The sequence below is a fragment of the Marmota flaviventris genome, chromosome 17, assembly GCF_047511675.1.
Source record: "Marmota flaviventris isolate mMarFla1 chromosome 17, mMarFla1.hap1, whole genome shotgun sequence".
Classification (NCBI taxonomy): Eukaryota; Metazoa; Chordata; class Mammalia; order Rodentia; family Sciuridae; genus Marmota; species Marmota flaviventris.
In genome coordinates, this window is record NC_092514.1 from 22,327,302 (window position 1) to 22,355,023 (window position 27,722).

General features: G+C 41.9%; 1 protein-coding gene across 1 annotated transcript in view; it reads left to right on the forward strand.

Moving 5' to 3' along the window:
* Positions 1 to 27,722, forward strand: part of LOC114081398 (integrin beta-3) — a 139,689-nt gene that overhangs the window by 92,074 nt on the left and 19,893 nt on the right. The window contains exons 3-9 of the mRNA XM_071603818.1: positions 16,036 to 16,231; positions 17,279 to 17,531; positions 19,014 to 19,176; positions 19,780 to 19,941; positions 22,413 to 22,502; positions 23,377 to 23,511; positions 24,533 to 24,962. Coding sequence (XP_071459919.1) covers positions 16,036 to 16,231; positions 17,279 to 17,531; positions 19,014 to 19,176; positions 19,780 to 19,941; positions 22,413 to 22,502; positions 23,377 to 23,511; positions 24,533 to 24,962 — 1,429 coding nt within the window. The remainder of the gene's footprint in view (positions 1 to 16,035; positions 16,232 to 17,278; positions 17,532 to 19,013; positions 19,177 to 19,779; positions 19,942 to 22,412; positions 22,503 to 23,376; positions 23,512 to 24,532; positions 24,963 to 27,722) is intronic.

Consider the following 27,722-nt stretch of genomic DNA (forward strand, 5'->3'; position numbering starts at 1 on the left):
TGTCAGCCCAGTTCCCAGCCCCAGGTTTCTGCTCAGCATGTTAGACCCTTCTTCTGAGCCCTCCTGATGCTTTTTTACTCAGGGAAGGGAAACTGGGTGGGTAATATTAAGATTCACTCTTGACTTTGAAGACCAAGGTGCTCTGTCCACATCCTTCCTCCTTCCTGGGTTCTCTGGGTTAGTGCTCCAGGCCAGTCCTCTGCCTCGTTCCTGGTTTGTGCATCCAATGAAGACACATTGCTCTACGTCTCTTTATTTCTCAACTGTAGTTTTACCTTCTCACCTCCCTCTCCTGCTCTGAGTACTAAGTCCTGGCTAGAGTCCTAGTGTGATAGTAGAAGCATATGTGACTCCATTTTGTTTTATGACTTCATCCTGTAAAACAACCATGCCAAGTACAAGGGTCATGACTGGGGCAAGATGTTCTTTTCCTTTTGCTATAGAAATCTGTAAGGACACAGAACTACCTAATGGGGCATTGTTTCTGTAACTAGGGTGACTGGGCTAACTGTGATTGGTTAGCTTCCCTCCGCTTGACCGCACTGTCTCGCTTCTGTAACCTGGCTTGCTTGCATTGGCTAGACCCCCCGAACATCCCTTTTGTGGTTTTCAGGCTTATAAAGAGTGCCCTTGAAATTGTTCGGGGCTGATCAGGGGAACAGCTTTATGTTCTGGTCAGCCGCCACCGGTGTGCTTCAATAAAGGCTTGATTCGATTATACGAGAGTGGTCTGGAAGTCAGTTTATGAAACCCCGGGACAAATCTTTAACAATAACACTAGTACAAACCTTTCCCAGAAAGAGAACTTGAATTTCTACAAGCTTACCTGGGGATGGGACTTAAGCTTTCCCATGATATAAGCAGCCAGTAAGGGGTATTCTTCTACTGTCTTTGTGATATACTATGCTAATAAGTCCTGATTTGGGAGAACTAACATCTGTTTAAAAATCTGAAAGCAAAACTTTCCATTTTTTGCACCCATCACAATCCAACTGGACTTTAAATTGTCATTTCCTTAGGCCAGCCTGACAAAAGAACTACCCTGACTACCTATGATCATTTGTAAAAATATTTTTATTTTATTTTCATGTGGTGCTGAGGATCGAACCCAGGGCCTCGCACGTGCCAGACGAGTGCTCTACCACTGAGCCACAATCCCAGCACCCCCGTGATCATTTTTAATATCATTTATAAAATCTTTCCCTCCAACTCAACACAATGGCATATACTTTAAAAAGTAAACAACATTTTATCTCGGGAGACCTCACACTTGAAGTCAATTCATCCTACAGTCCTTGATATATAAAGAGAAATGGCACCTCCAGCTCCCTTGGTACTGAGCCTTGCTCAATCCAAAGAGGATGAGAGAAGCAAATTTCTGGAAGACAGCGATTGATTAAGGAGGCAAGGAATATTCACATTAGGATGATGACTTTTCCCAACTTACCTGGGAAGGTTCCAATTTTATCATTGCATGTGTCCCGTTAGGTCTGAGCAAATCCAGACAGCTGATCATCCTACTGCACATATAGGAGGGGATTTTAAGATCTAACCGAAGGTGTTGGTAAATAAAAGCTCCTCAAAATTGGGCAAGTTTTACAAAATCCAAGTTCTCCGGAGCGAATTAAGGCTCATGTTGAGAAGTAAACAATGATTTCACCATGTGAAGACAAAGGCTAGGCATATTTTCCATTTGATATGTGTTCAACAGGAAGAGGAGGAGGAGGGGGAGGGGGATGGGGAGGGGGAGTGGGGCAGGGGAGGAGGAAGAGGAAGAAGAGGAAGAGGAGAAGGAGGAGGAGAAGGAAGAGGAGAAAGAAGAGGAGGAGGAGGAAGAAGAGGAGGAGAGGGTGGGGGAGGGGAGGAGGAAGAGGAAGAAGAGGAAGAGGAGGAGGAGGAGAAAGAAGAAGCAGCAGCTTGATTCCTATGGCAGCTTCCTGGAGACTTCTATTTTAACATTGCCACATCAACAGTACTTTTGGTTAAGTTTATCAGCACCAAAATAACATAATAAAATTCATGCTATTATTGCTTGCTGAGAAAATAGACCGGTGATCCTACTCAAAGGAAATTGAAGTTGGTTCTGCCTGATTCTAAGTGACCCTCCTCTGATTCCCAGTGATCTCCAGTTTCCTTACCAAGGCTCACAATTTGAAAGCAATAAATATGATTCCATGTAATAAGTAAGGAGCAATGTAATAAGTAAGAAGCAAGTCTCTGTTTTGAGAAAGCCACATTTCTCCCATTTTAAAAACAGGGCATGGTGGTACATGCCTGTTAATCCCAGCCGTTGGGAAGGCTGAAGCAGGAGGATCTTGAGTTCAAGGTCAGACTGGGCAACTTAGCAAAAAAATTTTTTGAAATTTTGAAATTAAAAAAAAAAATAAAAAGGGCTGGGGATGGTCAATGACAGAGTGCCCTTGGGTTCAATCAGGCCAGTGTTTGCCTGGGACTCTCTGTCACAATTTTCCCATCCGTTTCAAGGAAAGCATCGATTCTGCCCATCCGTGTTGTTTTGGAGGCTACAGTTTGTAAAGCACAGGTGTCCTGGATTCCTTAAGACTGGCAGGGAGTTCTCTAATGAGATTTCTTCCTCTCTGGGGCTTTAGAAGTCTCATATCCCCAGTTAGTCTAGCCTCCCTTATTTGAAGGTAATTTTCCTAATGGAGAAGAGAGGAACAAAATAGAAGCTGAACATCATTTCCCTGTTATCTGTAATGTAATAGCGCTTCTCCCCATGTCGCCTGATTAAATGTAATTAAAACAAACTTTGAGTTCATTTGAATGACTTTGATATTTTTGGCTAAATGTTTTCATTTTTCAGCTCTCTTAAAACATAGATTGGTCCCAGAAATTGGACAAAGAAAAATGAAAAGGGGTTATTAAGGAAATGGAAGAAATTACTCATGAAATTTTAAGCAAATTTATTCTTTGTAGACTGATATTTATTGTGTATATATATCAAGTCAAAACAAATATTTAAAGATGAAAAATTCAGTTAATCAACAGAATGCTTTCCCCTCGTTTGTTCTGCACGTTGCTGGGTTGAATGATTTGGGTTGGTACTCAGGGCAAACTCTCTGGACTTACCAGCTATCTATAGATTCACCATCTTAACTAGTCACCTCTTCCCACTGCTGCTCAGACACTCCAGAGACAACAGATCAAGCTGCCAAAAGAGGTCTTACTTGAGAAACCACCTTCATATTTTCCTGTTTCCCCTGTAGTTCTCTAATGGCCAATAGCTGCACTCATTTCCCAGTTAATTTAGTTCAACTAACGAGGTTGGGCATTGAATACAGTTGAGGACCTGTGTTTGGTATTAGAGCAAATGATGTTGAACAGAACAGGCTCCCAAATATTGAGATCCTTATATTCTTGTAAGGGAATGAGGACATGTACACAGATGGTTTATGATAGAGTAGAAAGTAGGTAGTTCCATAAGACAAGGCTCAAGTGAAAGGAGGGATTAATTCGCCTTGGGAATCAGGAAGGTCCCACGATTTGTGTTGACCTTGTCTGAGGTTGCTCAGTAGAATATTGACAGTGGTAAAGAAGATGGGAGGGCATGTTTGATAGGATGCCAAGTGTGTCTGAAGTATAGCAGGGAGCTTCCAAGTATATTTGAATACATTGAGGTTAGTGTGTTGAAACCTCCTATGGACAGAACTTAAGGATGGTTTGGGCTCATTGCCATCACCAATAACTTTCCACAGATGTGCTTACAGGTCACTTGCAGCAGAACCACCTGGGGACTCCCAGTTACTCATGAAAAGTCTCAAGCCACCCTCCTGCCTTGCCCCGTGAACTCCAGTCTGCATTTTTAACAAGATCCCAGGTGATTTGCAGACACAGGACAGCTGGAAAGGTATTTCCTTAGATATCAACTGTATCATCTTTAATTTATTATCCTGAGGGCCATGTGGAAATGATGCTATTTTATTTCTTTTGGTAGTCACTTCTCAATCTTCAAAGCACACACTTAAAATCTGGAAGTTTCGACTTCCATAATGCAACACCAGAGTTCTCCCCTTTCACCTTGTGCAGACACAACTAGAAGTTTCCATCTGAGAGTCAAGAAATGCCGCCCCCGCCCCCAGTCCCTGAATCTGATGTCACCTTGATCTTGGACTTCTCAACTTCTGAAACTGTGAGAAATCAGTGTCCCTTATTAGAGGCCACCCCGTCTAAGGCACTTTGTCATAGCAGCCTGAAGGGAATGAGACACATCTCCTTGGCAGGTTCTTTACTCTATTACTCTCCTGTTTTCAGCTTTACAACTCAATTCTTCTCTCCCTAGCTTACCACCTTCCTGAATCTATTTTTTAAACCTTTATTTTATTTATTTTTATGTGGTGCTGAGGATTGAACCCAGCATCTCGCACGTGGTAGGCAAGCGCTCTAAGGCTGAGCCACAACCCCAGCCCCCTGAGTCTATTTTTAAGGACAAGTGTGAGGTCATATACTTCCTAAATTGGTGTGGTATTGCTCCTTTCACTTGGAAATAGCACTTTTATAGGTAAGGATCTTGAGGATCGATCTTTTCCTTTTGAAAATTTCTAAACATTTCCTGTTATTTTCAGGCATCAAAGATGGAAGAAACATCTGAAGTCGGCCTTATTTCTTTGTAAGTCAGTCACTTGTTCATTCCATCTAAATGATGGTAGGATTCCATATTTCTGAACTAATCTGTCAACAGAATATGATTAGCGTGTGACTCTGTTTACATGTAGTATATAACAAGAATACAACTGGTTTGTTTCTTTTTGTTATTTTTTGCCTAAGAATTAGAGAATACTTTGGATGCATAAGTTCAAATCTTTCCTAAACTCTAGAAACTTTTTTTCATATATCTTTGCAAATATTTTTGCTTATTTTATTTTGTCTCTTTCTCAGGAATGCTAACTGTCCTATATTATCAAATTTCCACTGTCTACTCCTCATCTCTCCTACTTCTGATTATGTATATCTCCTTGTTCTCCTGCTCTGCATGATGGGCAATTTTTATGAAAACCATCTTCATCATACAATTCAATTTTTGGAGCTCCGAATATTCTTTTTCTTGTTTCTCATTGCTGCTATAAACTCTAAAGTAAAATTTTGTCTCTCCTACCTTCTTCTTTAAATACCCCATAACACATTTCTTTTTTTTAACTTTATTTATTTTTTAAATATTTTTTTAGTTGTAGATGGACATATAATACTTTATTTATTTTTTTGTGGTGCTGAGAATCAAACCCAGTGCCTCACATATGCAAGGCAAGCACTTTACTACTGAGCTACAGCCCCAGCCCCAACACATTTATTTTTAACATACTATCTTGTAATCTTATTTTCACCAAGTCTACTTTTTTAAAATGTTCTAGTGCCAATATTTTTTTGTTCCTTATGGTACTCGTGGCTCTGACTCTGCATATATTACTTACATGGCTTGTTTTTTTTGTTTGTTTTAATTAGTTATACATGACAGTAGAATGCATTTATGCCCTTTGATATATCATACATAGATGGGATATAATTTCTCATTTTTCTGAGTGCACACGTTGCAGAATCATATTGGTCATGCAGTCACATATATACATACAGTAATAATGTCTGTTTCATTTTACTGTCTTTCCTACCCCCAAGTCCCCTCCCCTCCCCTCCCATCACTTCCCTCTACCTAATCTAAGGTAATGCTATTCTTCCCTAGTGTCCCCTGCCTTATTGTGAATGGCTTGTTAATTTCCTTCTTTAATGTTTTACATACTAAAGTAAGTTACATGTTATTTTTATTTGCTCTGCTATTAACTATTCCCTCAGTTTGTTCAGATCAATGAAGACGAGTCATTTCCACTGAGCTGAATGGTGGATGCTCTTGTGGACTGTTTCCTACTTACTGTGTCCTGGTCTAGATCGCTAGCTGGGTTATTCTGCGTCCTGAGAGAGTTAGGAAAGGGAGCTGAGGCCATGGCAGTCTCAATCTCAAGGCAGGAGAACTCATTTGTCTATTTTATTTTCTTTGTGTCCACAGCAACTAGAAACGACCTTCCTCTATAAGCTTTTCTATGCAGACATGATCTGTGGTGCATAAACCATGAAACTGTCTCCTTCCTGTTGCTCAGAGACTAGCATTGTCCCTCTGATTTGAAAATACTATTTGAATGTGAAGTGATCCAGTTCCTTTAACTAAAAACTCTGCTTTCTAGAGTCTTTCCAGTTCAAGGTGAAGGAATAGTTGTCCATAGAGTAATCCCCAAAGATCTGGTTGGTTCTTTGTTCCAACCTTGCCTGACACAATAGAGAGGGTTTCTCTACGTTCTCTCTTGCTTATCACCAACACATGGGTAGAAAAAGCCAGGGATATGCTAGAGAACATCTGTACTGTGAGCTTCCTTTGCAACCCACCCTTACGGCCTTGGGGTGCTATTAATGCAGTGGGACAGCCACAGTTCTCCAGTAACCTCTCCATGACCTCAAAGGAAGGGATAACACTTGAACTTGACAGAGGTTCTTCTCACAAGGCTGTGCCATCATCTCAGGAATAAGACTCATCTGCTGATTTCCCGTGTCTTCCTTGAGTTTATCAAGGTCTGCTCTTTATCCAGAAGTAATTGTGCTCTGTGGTTGTTTGATACCAAAGGGACTCTTGGTACCATTCTCTTGATTCTTCTCTGAGGAGAGCTTTGGAGTTCTCCTTTTATTGATATATCCACCTGATCATTTTGGTCAGTTTCTGGAACAGAAGGTTAGATGCTCATTTTTTAATGCAGTCCTACATTTCATAAATATTTCCTGAGTGCTTAATAGTTCCCGATTGCAATGAACTGGACTGCATTGTCTTAAGCTATTTTCTTTCAGCTCCAAACACATGCTTTTGTGACACTTGGTCTAGGATTATACAACCCATGGCCCTGGCATTGGGCTCCCACTAGGCTGGGCCAACAGTGGCTGCTAGAAAGAGCCTACAAGAAGGACATAAAATGTATCCTGTTTGCTGTTGTATCTGTGAGCACAGCCACCAGTGATCTTTACCCAACATTATTGGTTAGTTCCAGTTCTCACCACATTCCCCAAACTACCCTTATCATACTCCCCACTCTCTTCCCTCCTTCCCTCCAACCAAAAGATAACAGCTCCCGTTAGTTAGCATCCCCATAGTTTTGGGTCCCCTCCTCTAAGCTCCATGGGGCCATATCAAAACCAGGCAGGCTGCTCTGGGTCTCAGCTTGGCAGAACTCCTCCTGCAGGCTTTGAGGTTCTAGTACCTCCAAACTCTTTCTTCATTTCCCAGACAGAGGGGTAATAACTGACTCCTGTTGTTCCATACTTATTAACACCACACTATTGCCATCTTTACCTTTTCAATCCTCCAATGTCTGTTTACCCAATGCTTTCTACTGAATGCCTTCTATTGAAATTACTGGCTTTGGTTGTCTTTCTGACTAGATCATAACTGATGCAAAGGCAGAACAAGCCCTCACAGAATGTGTCCATGCCCTGAAGGCACAGAAGAGGAAAATCTAAACTGGTCAATTGGTAAGAGTTCATTAGGGGAGTGGAGAGAGGAAGAAAGGGTGTTCTAGTAAAGTTCTAAGACAAGAGAGAACAGGACACTTCTGAGTCCAAAGGGGAAGAAAAGCATAGACAGTTGAGACCCAGGGATAAGAGAGAATATGGTGGAATTGGACATCTACACCATGCTGTTAAGGGCACTCAAAGCAAGATTTGTGGTGGCAGGTGATACTCCGAAAGATAAAAATAATACCAGCCCTCAATAACCTCATTATAACCCATTTAAAAAATTCAAGGACAATGTGGAGTCACTGGAGATATATCAGGCAAACAAAGGAATCAGAGATTCATCCAATTAATATTTTTTATTGACATAAAATAATTTTAGGTACTTATGGGGTATAGTGTGTTCCTTCAATACATAGGTGCAATGTGTAATGATTAAATCGGGTCATTGAGATTCCCCTTTCCTTAAACAATTATCATTTCCATGTCAGTTCTTTAATGTTGGGAACATTCAGACTCCTCCCTTCCAGTTCTTTCTAAAATGTATAACAAATTGTTTTGACCTACTCTCCTGTAGAACATTAGAACTTATTCTTCCTATGAAACTATGAAACTGTATTTTGGCACATTATCCAACCTCCTTTTAACACCTCCACCAAAAAAATAATATTTCTTGATCTCTATTAGGAATGGTTAGGGATACATGATACCTATATCAAGGAAGAGATGACACTCCAACATCTGGGGTATGTTTGTGATGAGTTGGTGCCACCCACTGCACCAACAGTATCTGATGATAGACGTGGTCCTCTTTTATAATTTATTCCTATTTCTATCAATTCTGTAGCCCATCAAATGCTCCCTATGATTTAGCAAATTCTTATGAAGATACTCTTTTCTCTTTTCAAAGTTTTTTTTTAACCTTGAATGTTGTCTTTACTCTTCACCATATTAAATGAGAATTAGAACACTTTTTTTTTCAGTAATTTATTCTCAAAGTCTTTATTGAGCAAGGAGGACCTTATCAATGATTATGTACATGGCGGGTTTGCATCATCCTCACCAAAACAAAGAACTTCAAAGTCCCTGATAAGTATTTGAGTTCTATTAAATCTCAGATAAGATACTTTTGGAGACACAACTTGAAAGGAATCTTTATGTATAATACTTCCCCTTCTTTTCTCCCCTTCTCTCTACACAATGCCCAATTTTGTACCCCTTCTTCAAAGGATAAAAATACTCTGCCCTCTATTAATGCATATTTACTTGTATTACCCCAATACTTGCATACCCAACCCCACGATGGTATGTCCTACTCCATTTTCTGATGCTATAATGGAATACCTGAGATTGGATAAATTAAAAAGACTAGAAGTTTATTTGGTTCATGGTTCTGGAAACATTTCCTTGATTTGTTTGAGAGCCTCATGATGCTTCATCTCCTGGGAGAAAGCAGGACTGCAAGAGTGTGCCTACAGAAAAATCAAGGCATGCGGGGCAACCTTATTTCATAACAACCCCTTATCATGGTAACTATCCAAATACCTCAGAGCAAGGGTTCATTCCCGAGACAAAGGCATCAATCTCTCCTAATGACCTAATTGCCTCTCAGAGGACCGACCGATTCTCAATATCATTGCTTTTGGAATTAAAGTTACAACATATGAATTCTGATGCGATGCATGGATCTCGAAAAAAATATAGAACCCTCCAACCAAAACAGCGCCATTCTCCTTAGAAGCACCTGTAGTGATGAGTAGCAATTTTTCTCCATTAATAAATAAGAATTCCAAGAGGAACAGTGAATGATGGGGATGATGGGGATTTGAAGGGCCTGAGGGGGAAACAGTCATCAGTGTGCAGTTGTGTAGGAGATCTGAAGGACAGTGAAAAGAATCTTGCTGGCAAAACAGACTCAGAAAGTGTTATTATAAAAATGGTAATTGGAAACTTTATACTGTATATACTATTCTTCAATAATATTCTCCAACCTTCTCCCTAGCTTTTAAAATCCCACTTAGAAGACTTGGGGTGGTTTTTCAATGTTCATCCCCTCTTGTTAAACACAGCAATGGACTATAATTTTCAGCCTGTCCTACAGCCACATGTGGTCACATGACCAATTTTGTCAATGGCGTCTGAGTTAAAGTGATGAGAGCCACTCCTAAGCCTCACCTCTAAGCATCTTTTCAGCCCAGTTCACAGTCCTTCTATCATGAGAGACAGGTGCGGAACCTTGGAAGTCATGTGCTGATAAAGTGAGGGTCTCAAAATACTTGTGTATCAGGAAGTGTCACCTGCCATTTAGGATCACTCATATTAAACTTGAGGCAATTGTGAAATAAACTTGCGTTAAGTTCAGTGATTATCTGATATAGAATTTAACATCATATTATTTATTTTTTTGCATGAGCTGGTTCCATTTTTCACCACATTTAATTATTTCTAGTACCTTGAAAACAAGACCTGGTTTGATAAATCTCCAAGGGTATGAAGGAGGGTGAGTGAAGGAAAAGAAACTATATTAATAAAATTTTATAGGAGAATAACAGAGATATGACAGGACATTGAATCATAATAATTTATCCATTTGTTATTCATTAACACAGGCTTCATAAGTGCCTATTAGGTACAAATTATTATGCTAGATTCTATGATGAATTAAAAAAATAAGGCATGAAGTTATACACAGACTAAATTGAAATGTAATAGAGAAGACATAAATTGCAACAATACATTGCAAGAAATTATTAATTTAAAAATATATGTCTTAGCCTACATTTATCAAGGTATCCTTCCATGGGATTCTCAACTAACTTCTGCATGTTAAATGCACCTTTTTAATCTGAGCCAATATTACTTTAGATAATTGAAAACACCTATATTTCATTTCTTTTTAATAATTCACGTTACTCTGCAGACTAGCTATTAACAATTAATCAAATGGACAATTCAAATACTACCCATTTATCTACCTGTGCATCTACACCACTCATCTACCTGATCTTTGAGGAAACATAGGCATTATCACGTTACTGTACTAGGTCTACCATTTATATCCTATCTACTTTATGGTTGGAAATAAAAATGGACATGAATAAATAGAAAATCTATTGATGTTGAGTACCTACATTTGATTTGTGGGTGAAGAGACAGAGAGACACAAGGCATAAGTTTGAGGCCCCATCCAAGTCAAGCACAGATTGCTGAGGGTTCTAAACCAAGGCAGCATCCCCGCAGAGTAGAACTGGCTAGTGAAGACCCCTTGTGAAAACTGGGTTTCCAACAAGCCCTGTAAGGTAGTTTGGGGCAGTTCTTCCAGGTGTGGTACTAGGCACTCCCTGAGTGAGGAAAGTTCTGGTTGTTGCTGATCTGGTCAGGAACTCACCAGATGAGGATGCTGTCTACAGGGAGAGGATCATCTCCTGTCATTTATCCCGAACATCATTCCCCTCATCTGTGGGCTTCCTCCTGAGAGAGTACAGTCTGCTAGAAGGTAGGGGATGTATGTTCTCATTTATAGCTTCTTTTTCATGTGAGGAGAGACAAATGAGGTGAAGGCTCATGGTTAACATGTAAAGAGTGTCCGCTTATCTGCCACAAAGTAGCCGCTGATGGCTACTGTGTCTCCTCAGATCTTCAGTAAAGTCTATAGGACTCCTGAAATGCTGGGGCTGATGTTTTGTTTTGTTTTGTTTTGTTTTTGGAATCTGGTGAAGAACCTGGGTTCCGTATCTTCTTCTCACAGGAGTAGCACGGATGGCTTGCTCACTTACCCAGGCAAGGGGAACCCTCATTGAGATTTGAATGACATTCTGGAGAACTGTCTGAACCGTTCAGATTCAAGTCACCTTCTCATGTCATCACACATTAAACCCCCACCCCGGACTAGACCAGAATTCATCCTGACCACAAGGGTTAAATTTTTAGACCTATGTGAGAGGAAACTAAAAACATGACTTGAGATCATACTGAAGACTCATCCTGGAGATTCCAAAGGGAAGTAATGGAAACTACCGAAGCCAGCCCTGTTAACCTTGGAAGAGGTGACAAATCATTACACAATCACAAAATGCATGAGCATGTATTTTAAAGGGAAGAGAACAAGTCTTTATGGGAAAGTAGCTCTAAGACAGCATGTGAATTCCAACATGAGTTAGAGTGCTATCCCATAATTTCCATGTCACTGATGTTCAACATGACAGGAGGCACCACCATCTAAGCGAATGATATGCACAATCTACTAGAATTGTGTTTCCGTCTATCAAAATCCCAGCAGGAAACAGGATTCACCACAGTTGGTTTAAAAAAAGAGATCGGTGTGGAGGGACCACTGCTGAGGGATAAGTTGAGTTCAGAGGACAAATCAGGGATGAGCAGTCACCAGGAGCCCAGCAACACGAAAGTCCTTATCCTCCCTACTATTTAAGCGATTGTGGAGGAAGGAGTGTTCATGGAGACCCGGGGGAGCTAGAGCAGTGGAGTGGGGCCATCCAATGTGAGGGACAGACATAGAGGGAACCCAAAGATGAAAAACCAAAGTTGAAAGGAGAGAAGAAGGCATAGCCTGACCACTCTGCCCTCTATTTTTCAGTATTTTTTTTTATTGACTGAACACAACCAGACACCATCTAGAAAGAAAAACCTAGGGTGACAGAGGACATGGGGAAGAGAGGAGAAGGATGGGGAAAGGGAGTTTTGGAGATTCTAGTGCAGGTTTGAGGAGTGGAGATGGCAGATGGAGAATCATCGCATAGGGCTGCTGTCTGGTATGAAACTCTGATTTTAAAAGGAAAAAAAAAAGAATTCAGTAGTGTCCAATGTGTGGGTTTGGGACAAAGTATTCCAGCAGGCATATGCCAGTACAGATTGGGGTGCAGGAAATCATAGCTCAGAAGGATGTCCATGCGAGGTCCTTGGTCTGACCCTGGAGAAGTAGGGGCTGGCACCATACTTCTGGAGTGGGTTTGTGGCCAGGTTTCTGACGTCACGTGTGACCTGTCTGTGGCTGAAATTTCATTATTTCCAGGTTGATTTATTGCGCTGCTGGGAGACTCAGAAAGGCATGCTTCTAACCCTGGCTCACTGACGTTTTTACTGTGGTTGAGGAAAGCCAATGGGAACAGGAGTCACTCCCTGTACTATGTGCCTTTCCATCTCATGCTGGAAAAGCTCTCTTAAAAGGTCAGGTTCCTCATGAGGCTCTACCACCTGTCCATATGGTCAGAACCTAAAAATAAGGCAATACTCATTTTATATACTGAGATTTGACATTGATCTCCAAGGGAGAGTTCTCAGGGTTTTGAAAGGTCACTGAAGGTATAATTCTCTATCTTTTGTCCATGTCCCCAAGGGAGAATAATGGTATTCTTTCTATCCACATGGCTCTGGTTAGGTCTCCTCTGAAGTATAGTAGTGTTGTCCTTGGTCTTGATATATCTGGATACCCATATAAATCCTTCTCTATAATGCAACTGGAAAGATTGTTCCAAAATGGAAATCTCATGAAATCAGACACCTTTGCTTAAAACCCTTCAGTGATTGTCCCTTGCCCTTCGAAAACATCTGGCATTCTTATAGATGCTTCACTGTCTGACCACGATCGACCCTTAGAGTCATCATTCACCAACATCAGCTCTCAACCCAACACAGGTGCACTCTCTCACACAGAGTCAACCACCACATACCATCTATCTCTAGGTTTTTGTTCTACTTGACAGTCCACACCTCTTCATTTTCTTTTTTTTTTTATTGATTTTAATTTTTAAATACATGACATTGGAATGCATCACAATTCTTATTATACATATAGGACAATTTTTCATACCTCTGTATATAAAATAGGTTGACACCCAATTCGTGTTTTCATACATGTACTTTGGATAATGATGTCTATCACATTCCACCATCCTTGCTAATCCCCTGCCCTCTCCCTTTCCCTCCCACCCCTCTGCCCTATCTAGAATTCGTCATGCTCCCCCTCCCTACCCCACTATGAGTCAGCCTCCTTATATCAGAGAAAACATTCGGCATTTATTTTTTGGGGATTGGCTAACTTCACTTAGCATTATCTTCTCCAACGCCATTCATTTACCTGCAAATGCCATGATTCCCTAGATGTCCTTCAGTGGATGAATGGATTAAAAAATGTGGCATATATGCACGATGGTATTTTCTCAGCCTCTTCCATTTTCTAACTTGGGATACTATGATGTAGAGACCCATTTTGTTTTCCCTTAAAAACATCGTAGATGAAAACTGCCTGATATGTTTGCTACAAATGAAGTGTGTGATCTTCTCATTAGTTTCTTTCTTTTTTTTTTAATCATCCTAAAAGAAGTCTCATAAGTCATGCCTAGGTTTTACCAGGGATGCATAATAATGAAGCCAGTCTCCTGATTTAGCAACCCTCCTGGGAGTTCTCCCTCTCTTACTGCAGATCAGAGATGCTACATCTGAGATCAGATACCAACAGAGAGGCCTCAGATCCAGGGCTGACCCATTGATGGCTTCACTGGGGATATGCGAGTGTTATGGTTTGGGTTTGGAATGTCCCCCAAAAGCTTATATGTTGAAATCATGGTTCCCAATGCAGTAAGGTTCAAAGGTGGGACTTTTAGGCAATGGTCGGATTATAAGAGTTCTAACGTCCATTAAGTGGATTTTATGGAGAAGGGATCTAGTTGGTGGAGGTAGGTGACTGGGGCCCTGCCTCAAAGAGTTTATCTTCTTCTTAGCTCTTTTCCCTACACTCCCCTTCCTAGTTGTCAGAGCTGAGCAGCTTCCTTTGCCACACCCTTCTGCCAAGATGTCAGGCACAAAGGACTGGAAACGACTAGGAACAGAATCCTCTGAAATAATGAGCTAAAATAAATCTTTCCTCTTCTGAGTTTTTGGTCACAGCAACGGAAAACTGACTAATATAGGAAGGTAAAGTGATGCATTCAGGGAGATTTCATAAGTACTGACATTTTTAAAAAGAAAAAACAGAGTCAGAATGTCAGGGCACAAGATTTATCCTGTTTTATTTGATTGTTATTGAATATGTAATCTGCAAGTGGAATTTCCTATTAAATAAAGAGGGCGCATATTTTTAATACAAAATGAAAGCCATGAATTCATCGAAGAAATTATTTGAGAGGCTTAAAACATCTTTTAATGTTTTAGAGAAAGAGAAATACAAAACTTTCTGGAGCCAAACATTGTTCTAGTTGCTGTGGATGAAAAAAGAATAAAAAGAAACAATGTCTGTGCTGTCTTGGGATAAGACTGGGGAAAAACTAAATAAATCAACAGCCACCAAAGAATTGCAATGCTTGGTCAGGCCAATTAATTAATTAGCCCCAGGTGACATCCCTTTGAGGAAGGAACTACTACTATTTTCATTATTTGTTCTTTTAAAAGTAATTTGTATTGTGGTAAAACGCACATAACAGGATTTACCATCTTAACCATTTCAAGTGTACAGTTCCATGTTATTACATATATTCAAAGTATTGTGAAATTGTCACCATCATCCATCTCCATAATTCTTTTTTTAAAAAAATATTTTTTTGGTTGTAGTTGGACACAATACCTTTATTTTATTTATTTTTATGTGGTGCTGAGGATCGAACCCAGTGCCTTGTATGTGTTAGGCGAGCGCTCTACCGCTGAGCTACAACCCTAGCCTCTCCATAATTCTTTTTGTCATGAAAAAACAGAAACTCTGTATTCATCTAACAGCAACTTTCCATAGCCACCCCAGCTCCTGGAAGCCACCATTCTACTCTCCAGGGTTTTGACTGCCCTATGTACCAAGGAAGGGCTATTTGTGTTACAGTTGAGGAAACTAGACTGGGAGAGTTTAGGTGACTCCCTCTAGTAACCAGTTAGTAAGTAGAAATGCTGAGGTTTAGTCTCAGCCAGCCTACTCCTGGGCTGTTGTCTTTTGTGCTTCACTACCTCCCCACCTTTGTTGGTAGTCCTGGGTTGCATGTTGGGAACAGAGAGGGAACAGGACACACACAGCCCTGCTTTCATGGTCTCCCAACTTCCAAATGGTTTTGACCTTTACCTACAGAAAGAAATACATTTCATACTATTATTTGTTATAGTTGTTATAGCTCATTTCCTAAGAAGTAAAAGTTTCATGAAATAACACTTAACTTTTACAATTTATATACTTTTGTTTTTCTTATTTTATTCTATTGCATCTTATTTAATGAGATGATGATTGAGATCCACTTACTACATTGATTTTGAGACCCACAAATGAGTTGTATTTTATAGTCAGGAAAATGCTGGTCCAAAGTCATCTGTAGGCTTGCTTCTTGGCTACCAATCCATGAATAGCCCTTCTGATGTCTCAGTTTCCCTTCTGATTATCCTAGGAAGGACCATACCAGTTCATTTATGCTGATTTAGGTCCTAGGGACTATCCCAGGAAAGACCTTGCTGGTTCATTTATGCTGTTTTAACTCCAAAGTATGGGATAAGGTCTAAGTCATCATAGCTCTGATTTATAGGGCTTCCTCTTGGGCTTCTATCTTACAGGACCTGCCTCTGGGCTCACCCCGCTGTAACCTGAAGGAGAATCTGCTGAAGGATAACTGTGCCCCGGAGTCCATCGAGTTTCCTGTCAGTGAGGCCCAAGTCCTGGAGGCCAGACCTCTCAGTGACAAGGGTTCCGGAGATGGCTCTCAGGTTACTCAAGTCAGTCCCCAGAGGATTGCCCTCCGGCTACGGCCAGGTAGGCATGGGGCTTATTTTTGAGAAGAAACCTGGGACAGGTGGGCATAAGGCATGAGGTGGAGGTCTGAGCAGGAAATCTTGGGGGAGTATCTCAGAATGGGGTGGGAAGAGAAGCATGTGAGGGAAGATCTAGGTAGGAGAATGGAAGAAAATGCCAAGTATTAGGGTTTTAGTCAGCAGATCTGAGTTTGAATCTCAACTCTACCACGTATTAGGTACTTAGCCTTGAGCAAGTTACTTAACTTTTCTGACATATCAGGTGCTCAAAAAACATTTGTTCTCCCCAATGCCCATTTTACATAGCGTGTAACTCCCTGCTGAGGTGTGACTGAGATGAAGAATGAGAAAGCAATTTGGGAGGCCCTTTTCCATGGGGAGAGAGACAAGGAATGGGGCAGACAAAGTAGGGACAAAAGACCTTCAGAAGGAAGGAGGATGAGGCTAGGAGACAGGCTTTTTGAAAGCACTGACTTTGACTTTCTGATTAAATTAATAAGAATTTAAGAGAGGGCTAGGGTTGTGGCTCAATGGTACAGCATTTGCCTAGCATGTGTGAGGCACTGGGTTTGAGTCTCAGCATCACATATAAAATAAAATAAATAAAGGTCCATCAGCAACTAAAAATAATCTATCTATATCTATTTATATATCTATAAAGAATTTAAGAGAGACTTACTATGTGCCAGGCATGTGTCAGGTGCTATGGATTCAGAGAAGAGTAGGACAAAGTTCCTGTCTTTTACACACTCTGGAGTGTGGTAATTACCCAAACTCCTGTGATTCAGGATGATAGACTCTTGGGATCCAAAGGATTAGACAGATGGGAATTTTAAGAGGGTGAAAAATCATACACTTAAAAAGAAGAGGTTAAAAATAGGAATGGTCAAGAGTTTGAAAGAGGAACATAATCATAAAGCAAGAGAGAAGGGACCAGGGCTTTCAAGTTTGGTTGATGAAGCAGTTACTTTTTCCCAACGGTGGCTTAATTACTTATTCAATCTTGGAGGAAGAAAAGGAGATAAACTAATATCTTTATGGCTTCCAGATGACTCAAAGAATTTCTCCATCCAAGTGCGGCAGGTGGAGGATTACCCTGTAGACATCTACTACCTAATGGACCTGTCTTACTCCATGAAAGATGATCTGTGGAGTATCCAGAACCTGGGTACCAAGCTGGCCTCCCAAATGCGCAAGCTCACCAGTAACCTGCGGATAGGTTTCGGGGCCTTTGTGGACAAGCCTGTGTCACCATACATGTATATCTCCCCACCAGAAGCCCTCAAAAACCCCTGTTATGAGTAAGTCTCTCCTCCAGAAACCAGGGAAGCACCCCTCCCCCTTTGTCCCAGGCAGGTCCAAGTCCTGGTTCCCATTTCTAGCTCTAGGGTTGCTTTGTTGGCTGCCTTCTGGTCAACCCATAGCTCCTTTCTACTCTAGTTTTCCCATCTGACACACGGGTTAGCCTGTGGATCTGGAGTATTGTGCCAATAGAGTCCAAGGCTAGTTGGGGACCTAGAAAGAAAATTCATCAGCTTCTTGGTCTTTGTCACAAATATATAGGAGGAAAGAGAATGGGAAAGCAGTGAGGTCCAAAGCAGAGGGAAATTCGTGGATAAGTAAGCAGAGGAGTTATGCTTTCCGAAGGCTTGCTTTTATTGTTGTCATCGAGGGCCTGGATTCTGTAGGGTTAAAATGCAAGAAATTAAATCCTAGAGATATTGAACCCTTTAATAGGGTGTAAATTGATGAATAGGGTGTTTTGTGGTGCTGGGTATTGAATCTAAGGTCTTGTACATGCTAGGCAAGCACTCTACCACTGAGGCACCCCAGCCCTGGTTTCACACTTGAATTTATGGCGGAATGACTTATTTAATTGGTGAATACTATGCAAATCCATGTATTATGGTAATTAAAAATGATGGTTACTCTGTGCCTGACAAGGTGTGAATTTGCTTTTTAGTTTTCAAAGTTTTATGATAAAGTTTCCCCACCCCTACCCCATACCAAGGATTGAACCCAGGGGCACTGAGCCACACACCCATCCCTTTTTATTTTATATTTTGAGACAGGGTCTTGCTAAGTTGTTCAGGGCCTCCCTAAGTTGCTGAGGCTGACTTTGAACCTGCAATCCTCCTGCCTCAGCGTCCTGAGCTGATAAGATTACAGGTGTGTGCCACTGTGCTGGACTGTTATCACTTTTAACCTTCTGTCTAGGTTGTACTTTTTACAGGAAAGACATCATCTATTAATTAAACAAGCAAACTATTAGTCTGGGGACAGCAATGTTCCTGTCTGGACATGATATATCAACTAATTGATATTTTAGGGACTTTCTTTTGTGATGGACTTTTGCTGTAGTGTTACTATAGAGAAGTGTTCATTATAAGGTCACAGCAACAACAACTCAAGTCTTAGTCTGGCCTAAATTCTTACTTGCTTACTCCTCACAACAGCTCTTATGAGATACGTGCTATCATGTCCCTGGTTTCCTGGGTTAGGATTAGAGGGGTATGTTGAAGTTCACATGACTAGTAAGTGGAGAAGCTGGGATTTGAACTCAGGCAGTCTGGTTTCACAACTCACTGTCTTTTCTGCAAGGCTAGCAGAAGATGAGGTTGAAATGAGAGAGTTGGCATCTGATCTGTCTGGGCATTTGTGATTGTGTGGAACTGGCCTGGGCATACGACAGTCCGTATTTGTCTGATTCTCTTTCCCTTCCAATTTCTTGCTGCCTTTTTCCTTCAGGGTGTCTGCTTACATTATCTCTTGTTCCTTCTCAGTATGAAGAATGCCTGTTTGCCTATGTTTGGCTACAAACACGTGTTGACACTAACAGACCAGGTAACCTGCTTCAATGAGGAAGTGAAGAAGCAGAGTGTGTCACGGAACCGAGATGCCCCAGAGGGTGGCTTTGATGCCATCATGCAGGCTACAGTTTGTGATGTGAGTTTGGAGGGCTTGGGTGCCAAGCGTGGTTGGCACAGATCAAAGTGGGGAAGTGGCTCACCCTAGGGATTTCTGGTGCAATCTGAGATAAGAACTAGGCTGAACTTTGCACAGTATGAGTAATAAGTTGCTCCTGGTATGCAGTTCCTGCTTATATCTACTCCTTGACCAGAAGAGAGAACTCTTTGAACCTCACTGGTTCCAGTTGTTTTCTGGGGAGAACATCTTACCTTGTCTGGTATTCTTTCAAAATCAAGGCTGAGTTAACTTAACCTCAGCAATGTGGGTAGATGTTCAGATGGAATTTCTTCTAGCCCAGCCCAGCTGTAGGTGGGTAACATGACTATCAGTGGAAGAGTTATGTTTGGAGTTTAAGAGGGAGTCATTTGGCTGTTTGAATTAATCAGTTATGAAATTATTTATTTTCCTAAGAAATTTCTGAATTAGGAAGCTCTAACTTGGATTCCAAGGGATAGGGCTGAGGTCCTTCTCCAAGATGACTTGTCCAGCCCTTCAGGCAGGGAGGTCCTTAGATCTTTGTTCTCTATCAATGATATGGCTGAAGTTGCTTTGCTCTTTTACTTTTTTTTTTTTAAACAGGAAAAAATTGGCTGGAGGAATGATGCATCCCATTTGCTAGTTTTTACCACTGATGCCAAGACCCACATAGCACTGGATGGAAGGCTGGCAGGCATCGTCCAGCCCAATGATGGGCAGTGTCATGTTGGCACTGACAACCATTACTCTGCCTCCACTACCATGGTGAGATGCCTGGCACCACCCATGGTCCCTATCTATTATGGCTGCCCTAACCCAGGCAGAGTCCTTGTGTGAATAGGAAAATGACAGCCCTTCTTCTGGGTAGTGAGCAGTTCCCCAGCTCCTGTCTCCTGTCAGCTGGACATCCCCCTCCAGAGTACAGCCTGCGCAACCATTACAGAGCCTTGACTGGGTCAGTGTTCCCACTGCTTCCCTTGTCATAGTACCAGCGGCAGCACCATGGCACCCAGAATGTGTCCAAAAGACTCTCACAGGCCTAGCTAGAAAACAGGTCTTCCCCTCCTGCTCTGTGCAGATGAGTCCTCATTTCGGACATCATGTTCACTTGGGGTTATTGGGAGAAGACAGAGGAAAAAGAGACAAAAATCATCAAAAACACAGAGTGCCAGTCCTATAAGGAAACATTAAAGGGCTTAAAGTCATTAGCTTGAAGAAAATGGATGACTGAGCTGATATGCAAGAAGACTTCTTGTACGTTTTTTAATGTTTTTTAAAATGTTTTAACTATGCACAATTCATTAAATAAGAGGAAACGCATTTAAATTGAAACAGAAGTCATTGTAAGCCATAAGATAAATATTGCTGATGCTCAGAATCCTGATACTTCTTCATCTCTAAAAGATAATAAGTGAGCAACTGTCTTATCAGGTAGCTTACAGGTACCCCTGTGTAAAGGCAGGAGACTGAACAGGATGATCTCATGAGCTCCCTACAGGGTGTAGGAGCCCACGGATATGTTCTCACTTCACCCCCTCACCAGTGTGGCTGGAGTTCCTTGGTGTCAGCCATATCCAAGTCAAGTACCACTAGGCAATGGGCGAGTCAGCCACCTTTGACACTACCCTATGCAGGGAACTGGATCAGGAGCTGAGGGACATAAAAACTATCCCAAGATCCTACTCTTAGTAGTTTTTGGTTTAGTTGAAAGGCAAGGACATATATATTTATTAATAACACAAAATGCATGATGAATGCAAAATGGGTGGCGTAGTCAATAAAGGCTACTGGTAGGTATCCAAAGGAAAAAAGGCTCATTAAGAGCTGGGATGGTCAAGGAAGGCCTCCTGGAGAAGGTAGAACTCGAGCTAGTTCCTAAGGAAGGAGGTGGGTTACTAAAAAGAAGGCCATTCCAGGTGGAAGGAAGCATGGCCCAGGTCAAGCCTGAGTGGAAGTGGATTGGAGGTGAGCAATGTTTAGAAGAAAGGCTGAGATCACATGGTGGAGGATCATGAGAGCCAGGTGAAGGTGTTTGTCCATTGCTCCAAGATCAGGCCTAACCCAGGGCTGACCCCAGGGAGTTAGTTTATGGTTTTGCTGCATTAAGTTTGAGTAAGAAGAAAAGAGGTGCTTAGCTTTGATGTCACCAACCTGTCACCTTCATTTAACTCCGGAGCTCACAGCTAGGTTTGTGCTGCTACTTTATCCTTCTTGCTTATATATTAGTAAATCATAAAGCAAAGAGGTTTATTTGGGCTAGTGGTTCTGGAGGTGCCATATCTGGTGATGGTCTTCCTGCTGGCAGAGTCCCGAGCAGTGCAGAGAGTCATATCTCAAGGGTCAGAGAGCACATGTATGTATGTGTCTCTTCTGATCTTTCTCTTCTTATAAAGCCACCAGGATTTAATCATGGGGGGGCTCCACCCTAGTGACCTTATCTAATCCTCGTTTTCTCCCAAAGGCCCTTACCTACCTCTAAACACCACACACAGTTGGATTAAGTTTCCATCTTATTAATACCTCACAATGGAATCAAATTTCAACCCATGAAATCTCGAGGGACATACTCAAACCATATCCAAACACAGTTGCATCTCTCTTTGCCTGTGGAGTAAAAAAGTCTTGGTCACAGCCTAAGTTAGCCAAGTTCAAAGGCATAGAATCCATTGAGTATGTGAGACATCTTCATTAACCTCCATGTCCTTCCCCCTTTCCAGGATTATCCCTGTCTGGGGCTGATGACTGAGAAACTATCTGAGAAAAACATCAATTTGATCTTTGCAGTGACTGAAAATTAGTCAATCTCTACCAGTTAACTGTGCCTCTGGGGCTCTGTGGAGTGGACCCTGTGATGGACGGTCCTGTTATTGGGAGCTAGCCTATGGTACTGTCAACTGGGGACCCAATAAGGAAAGATCTTTCTTCAAACCACTCCTCAGAAGCTTAAGATTCCTCTCTGTGGCCTTTCCCCTCCAACCTCCAACCTATTAGGGTGTGTTAATGTTTGATCTGATGGAGGGGAGGCAATTCAATGAGGTGAGGAGTAGGAGGATTTCCTATAATTTTGCTCAGGCCTTAAAAATTGCTAGATATATTCCTGGAAGTGACAAATGAAAAATATCCTATACTTTTCTTCAATTTTTCATTTCAAGAATCAGTCTGATTTGGGGGGTGGTGCTTTAGGAGATCCCTCCTTTCCTTCAGTAAACTCTGGATATCTTTACCTTTCTTTCTAGAACTATAGTGAGCTCATCCCAGGGACCACAGTGGGGGTTCTGTCCACTGATTCGAGCAATGTCCTCCAGCTCATTGTGGATGCTTACGGGGTAAGTATCTTGTGCTGGGAATGACCTGCCACTTGGCCACTTGATTTGGCTTGCTATGCAGAAGGACTCAGATTTGGGAGTCCTGGCTGTCAGTCCATCATGAAGCCAAAGTGCCTTCCTCTTGTGCTCCCAGAGCCAGGGGATGACCAACCCTGGGAGGGATGCAGCCTCTGAGAGAGGCAGGGAGGAGTGGGGACAATGAGTTGAGAGCTAAAAGAAGGTGGAAGGGGATAGTGAGGGGGACTAGATGGAGAAGCAATTGTGAGGTGCTGAGTGGGGCACAGTTTAGGTCCAACAACAGAGAAAAGAGGGATCTGAAACATGGGCAGGGTAAGAGTGACAAAAAAATCAGATAGAGGCTGGGCATAGTGGCACATGCCTATAATTCCAGAAATTTGGGAGGCCAAGGCAGTTTGGGGTCAGCCTGGACAACTTAGGGAGACTCTGTCTCAATTAAAATAAAAAATGACTGGGGGTATAGCTTAGTGTTAGAGCACTTGCCTAGCATGTGCAAGACCTTGGATTCAATCTCCAGTAATGGAAAACAAAATTAGGTAGAAAAGTGCTGCTACCCAAGGTGATCCATTTTGACATTTCTTTAATGTATGCCTTTGAGGCCTGCAGAAGGGTGTGGCTGGTTTAGATTTTACCCAGATTTATCTGGACACAAGTGGGGACAGAAAGAGGGAGGAGATTCCTGGGCAGGAAATAGAGCCGGAAATAGGCTCCCAGGATGCTCCAGTAGCCGCCACGCTAACCTCAGCACCTGGCACTGCCACGGTAAGTTCAAGGCCACCCAGCAAATTTTGCCTGGGATGAAACTGGCTCTTGCCCATTTCCTTTCAGCTCATTTCTTTTGTTCTTTTCTGCTCAGAAAATCTGCTCTAAAGTAGAGCTGGAAGTGCGTGACCTCCCTGAGGAGTTGTCTCTATCCTTCAATGCCACCTGCCTCAACAATGAGGTCATCCCAGGCCTCAAGTCTTGTGTGGGACTCAAGATTGGAGATACGGTGAGGTGGGCTGGGCAAGACTGAAGATGCAGCTCTGACCCTGGCCTGTGCCCTGGAGTATCTGTGGGCATCCTAGCCCCTTCTTTTCTGGTACCTTCTTCCTGAAGGTTATTACAAATGAGATGTGCTGGAGCTGCCAAGCTTTTCCTCTGAAGTTTCTGTCGCCTAAGCTTTCTTTATCTGCTAAGTGAACTTCCCTGCCAGGGTTTCCAAGAACTTCCATTTTGGTTACGTCCGTCTGTATATGTACATTTGATTGCAAATCAAAAATATTTCTTTACCTTCAAACTCTATCCAACTTCCAGATTCCTCCAAGGTAATGCCTTTCTTTTCTCTACAATGTAAAATGACAATATCGTCTATGAATTTTTATGTGCCTAACTATGTGCCAGGCATTGTTCTAGCTGCTGAAGGTTCAACAGCAAATGGAACAGGAAAAATTCCTGCCCTCATGGAATTTGAGGATGCAGATGTTCATTCTGCCCCTCCATATTTTTCCTTATTGGTTGGTTCTCCTTTGCTTCTGTCCAAGGGGAGGGGAAGAAGGAAGAGAAGGAAATAGATCTTCTGATCTACCCATCTTTCTTTAGATCTATATATTGATCTTTCTATCATTGGGTTTTCTGGGCACATGTGCATATACCCCATATAAGAAATTTTGGCCAGTTATGAAATATTATATGAAAATTGAACAGTAGATCTTCAGCTTATGATTGACTACTCTGTGACTCTGTGTGCTGCACAATTGTGCTTTGTGTGCCTTGCTGATATTATGTGACTGTGTTTAGCCAGATATGTCACAATGGCACAACTACCCTGTGTTCTTGGTTTTGCTTTGCGGACGTTGGTGGTGGGAAGGCTGAGGAACTCCAGATCACAGGAGGATTAGACACCCAATCTGGGTACTCCTTGGCAGGACACACACACACACACACACACACACACACACACTTCTTCTCTTCCGGGGCTTGAGTGTTAACTGGGATACTTATATCTGAATCGGGTCTGGCTTTCCATCCAGGTGAGCTTCAGCATTGAGGCCAAGGTTCGAGGCTGCCCCCAGGAGAAGGAGAAGTCCTTCACCATCAAACCTGTGGGCTTCAAGGACAGCCTCACCGTCCAGGTCACCTTCGATTGCGACTGCACCTGCCAGGCCCAAGCCGAGCCTTACAGCCACCGCTGCAACAATGGCAATGGGACCTTCGAGTGTGGGGTGTGCCGCTGTGGGCCTGGTTGGCTGGGGTCCCATTGCGAGTGCTCGGAAGAGGACTACCGCCCTTCTCAGCAGGATGAGTGCAGCCCCAAGGAGGGACAGCCCATCTGCAGCCAGAGGGGCGAGTGCCTCTGTGGCCAGTGTGTCTGTCACAGCAGTGACTTTGGCAAGATCACCGGCAAGTACTGTGAATGCGATGATTTCTCCTGTGTCCGCTACAAGGGGGAGATGTGCTCAGGTGAGTTGAAGGCCGGCCCCGCAACGTGCCCACGTAGCAGCGTGGCCAAACTTGCACACGCGCTGGTGGCTCCCAAAACGGGCGAGGGCCGGCAGAGCTGCGCAGATGGTGGTCTTCCACCCCAATGGCCAAAGAACCCAGGAGGAAGAGAGGCAAATTGATCTTTCCCTACCTTGTAGAATACAAGAAACCTAAACCATCCTCTGCTTCTAGGCTTTCTCTCCTTCCCGGAATAGGGTAGGAAAGTGGAGGAACTTCAAGGTAAAGATATATATATATTTCTGTTCTTTTCTTTCCTCTACCTACTCTGGCAATATTTTAAGGTCCTAATCTTTTTGAGTATAAGGATTAACACCTTTTTTCTGCCCACCCCCCTCCCCCCAGTCACCGAGTGATGATAATTAAATTTTTAGTATTTCAAGAGACTTGGAAAATAGTAATGTATATGCAAGACATTGAAGCATATCTAATGAACTAATATACTTAGGACAATAACTGGAAGATAGTATGCTCTTTCTTGTTAAATATTAGGCCAGTTTTGTTACCATTGTTGTTGCTTTTCTTTTTGTTTCTTTACTATTACTTTAAATTTTTTTTTTAGTTGTTGATAGACCTTTATTTTATTTATTTATATGTGTTGCTGAGAATTGAACCCAGTGCCTCACACATGCCAGGCAAGTGCGCTACCCTGAGCCCCAGCCCCAGCCCCAGCTCCAGCCCTTTACTATTATTTTTTTGATGCCAGATCTACACTGTTCAGTATGGTAGCCACTAGCTACACTAGGCCATTTAAATTAACTGAGTCTGGGCTGGGGATGTGGCTCAAGCGGTAGCGCGCTCGCCTGGCATGCGTGCGGCCAGGGTTCGATCCTCAGTACCACATACAAACAAAGATGTTGTGTCCGCCAAAAACTAAAAAATAAATATTAAAAAAAATTCTCTCTCTCTTTAAAAAAAAATTAACTGAGTCTGAAAATATATTTAGTTCTTTTGTCAGTAGGCTAGTGGTGATTGTATTTGACTCCACAGATATAAAACATTTCAACAGGGCAGAAAGTTCTACTGGATAGGGTCACCATAGGAGAGTTCCTGGGTACAAATATGGGGTTTATCATTTTGAGTCCTTCTACCTGCTGAGTGCTGAACTGTCCTCACTACAAAATTCATTAAAATCTTGAGGCCTGCGAATAATCTCAAACTGTTTCTCTTTGCCTTAAAGACCACTCCTGGGGTACTTGTCCAGCTAGAAGTTAAACTTTATCTGTAGATATGCTAACAACACCTTTAGATGGCAAATGAGCAGTCTGAATTTTAAATTGAGCTCTGGAGATGGATTTTTATCTTGATTTAATGCTTTTTTTTTGCAGTGGACAAACTGCAGACATTTGCAGATTGGCTGGAACTAGTTTATGGGTATGTTTTTATGGCCACTTGAACATAGGGATTATAGTTGCTTCCTGTGATGATCCATGACCCAGACTGGCTTCATCTGCATTGGAGTTTAACCAGCTGAACTAATTGACACAGATGCTCAATTTAACATTAACATTGGCCCTTAAAAAAGCCTGATTAGAACGAATAATCTGTGCCATTCTTCAGCATGCCCTAGAAACATAAAAAAGACTCCTTTTTTACTTATCTATTGGTTCTTTTTAGTTACATATCACATTAGGTTTTGTTTTGGCATAATCATAAAAGCATGGATTATAATTTGCCCTAATTCAGTCCCCCTTTTTCCCCTCCTTTTCCCATTGTTTTTCCTCTATTGTACTGATTCTTCTGCTATTTCACTATAGTTTATTCTTTTAAATTAGTGCCTTGTGGAGATACATAATGGTGAGATTCACTGAGGTGTATTCATATATATACATAGGAAATTTAGGTAGGATTAATTCCCCTGTTCTTTGCTTATCCTATCCCTTCTCCCTCTGTCTCAATCTCCTTCCTCTACTCCACTGATCTTTCTTCTATTTTGATGGAACCCTTTCCTTTTCTTTTGCCCCCTACTCCCTGCTTATTTTGGAACAACTTCTGCATATCAGAGAAAACATTCCACCTTTGGCTTTCTGGGTCTGGCTTATTTCACTTAGCACAGTGTTCTTCAGGTCTGTCCATTTTCCAGGAAATGCTATAAGCTCATTCTTCTTTATGACTGAGTAATACTCCATTTTGTATGTACACCACATCTCTTTAAAATCCATTAATCTGTTGACTATTGACGGGTACCTAGGTTGGTTCTATAGCTTAGCTATTGTGAATTGTGCTGCTATAAACATTGATATGGCTGCATCCCTATAATGTGCTAATTTTAGATCTTTTAGGCATATACCAAGGAGTAGGATAGCTGGGTCATATGGTGGTTCCATTCCTAGTTTTTTGAGGTCTCTCCATATGCTTTCCAGGGTGGTTGCACTAATATGCAGTCTTATCAACAGTATATGAATATTCCTTTTCCCCTTACATCCTTACCAACATGGTATTATTTGTATTCTTGATAACTGCCTTTCTGACTAAAGTTGAAACAATATTTCCCCTACTTATGGCAATAAAATCTGAGAGAGGGCTTGGAGGAAAATGATACCAACATTAGAGAGATTGAGGGGCATGTGGAGAGAGAGATCAGGTACACAAAATGAAAACACATAATGGCAATTTTTTTGGGGGGGGGGTACTAGGAATTGAACTCAGAAGAACTTGGCCACTGAGCCACATCCCCAGCTCTATTTTGTATTTTATTTAGAGACAGGGTCTCACTGAATT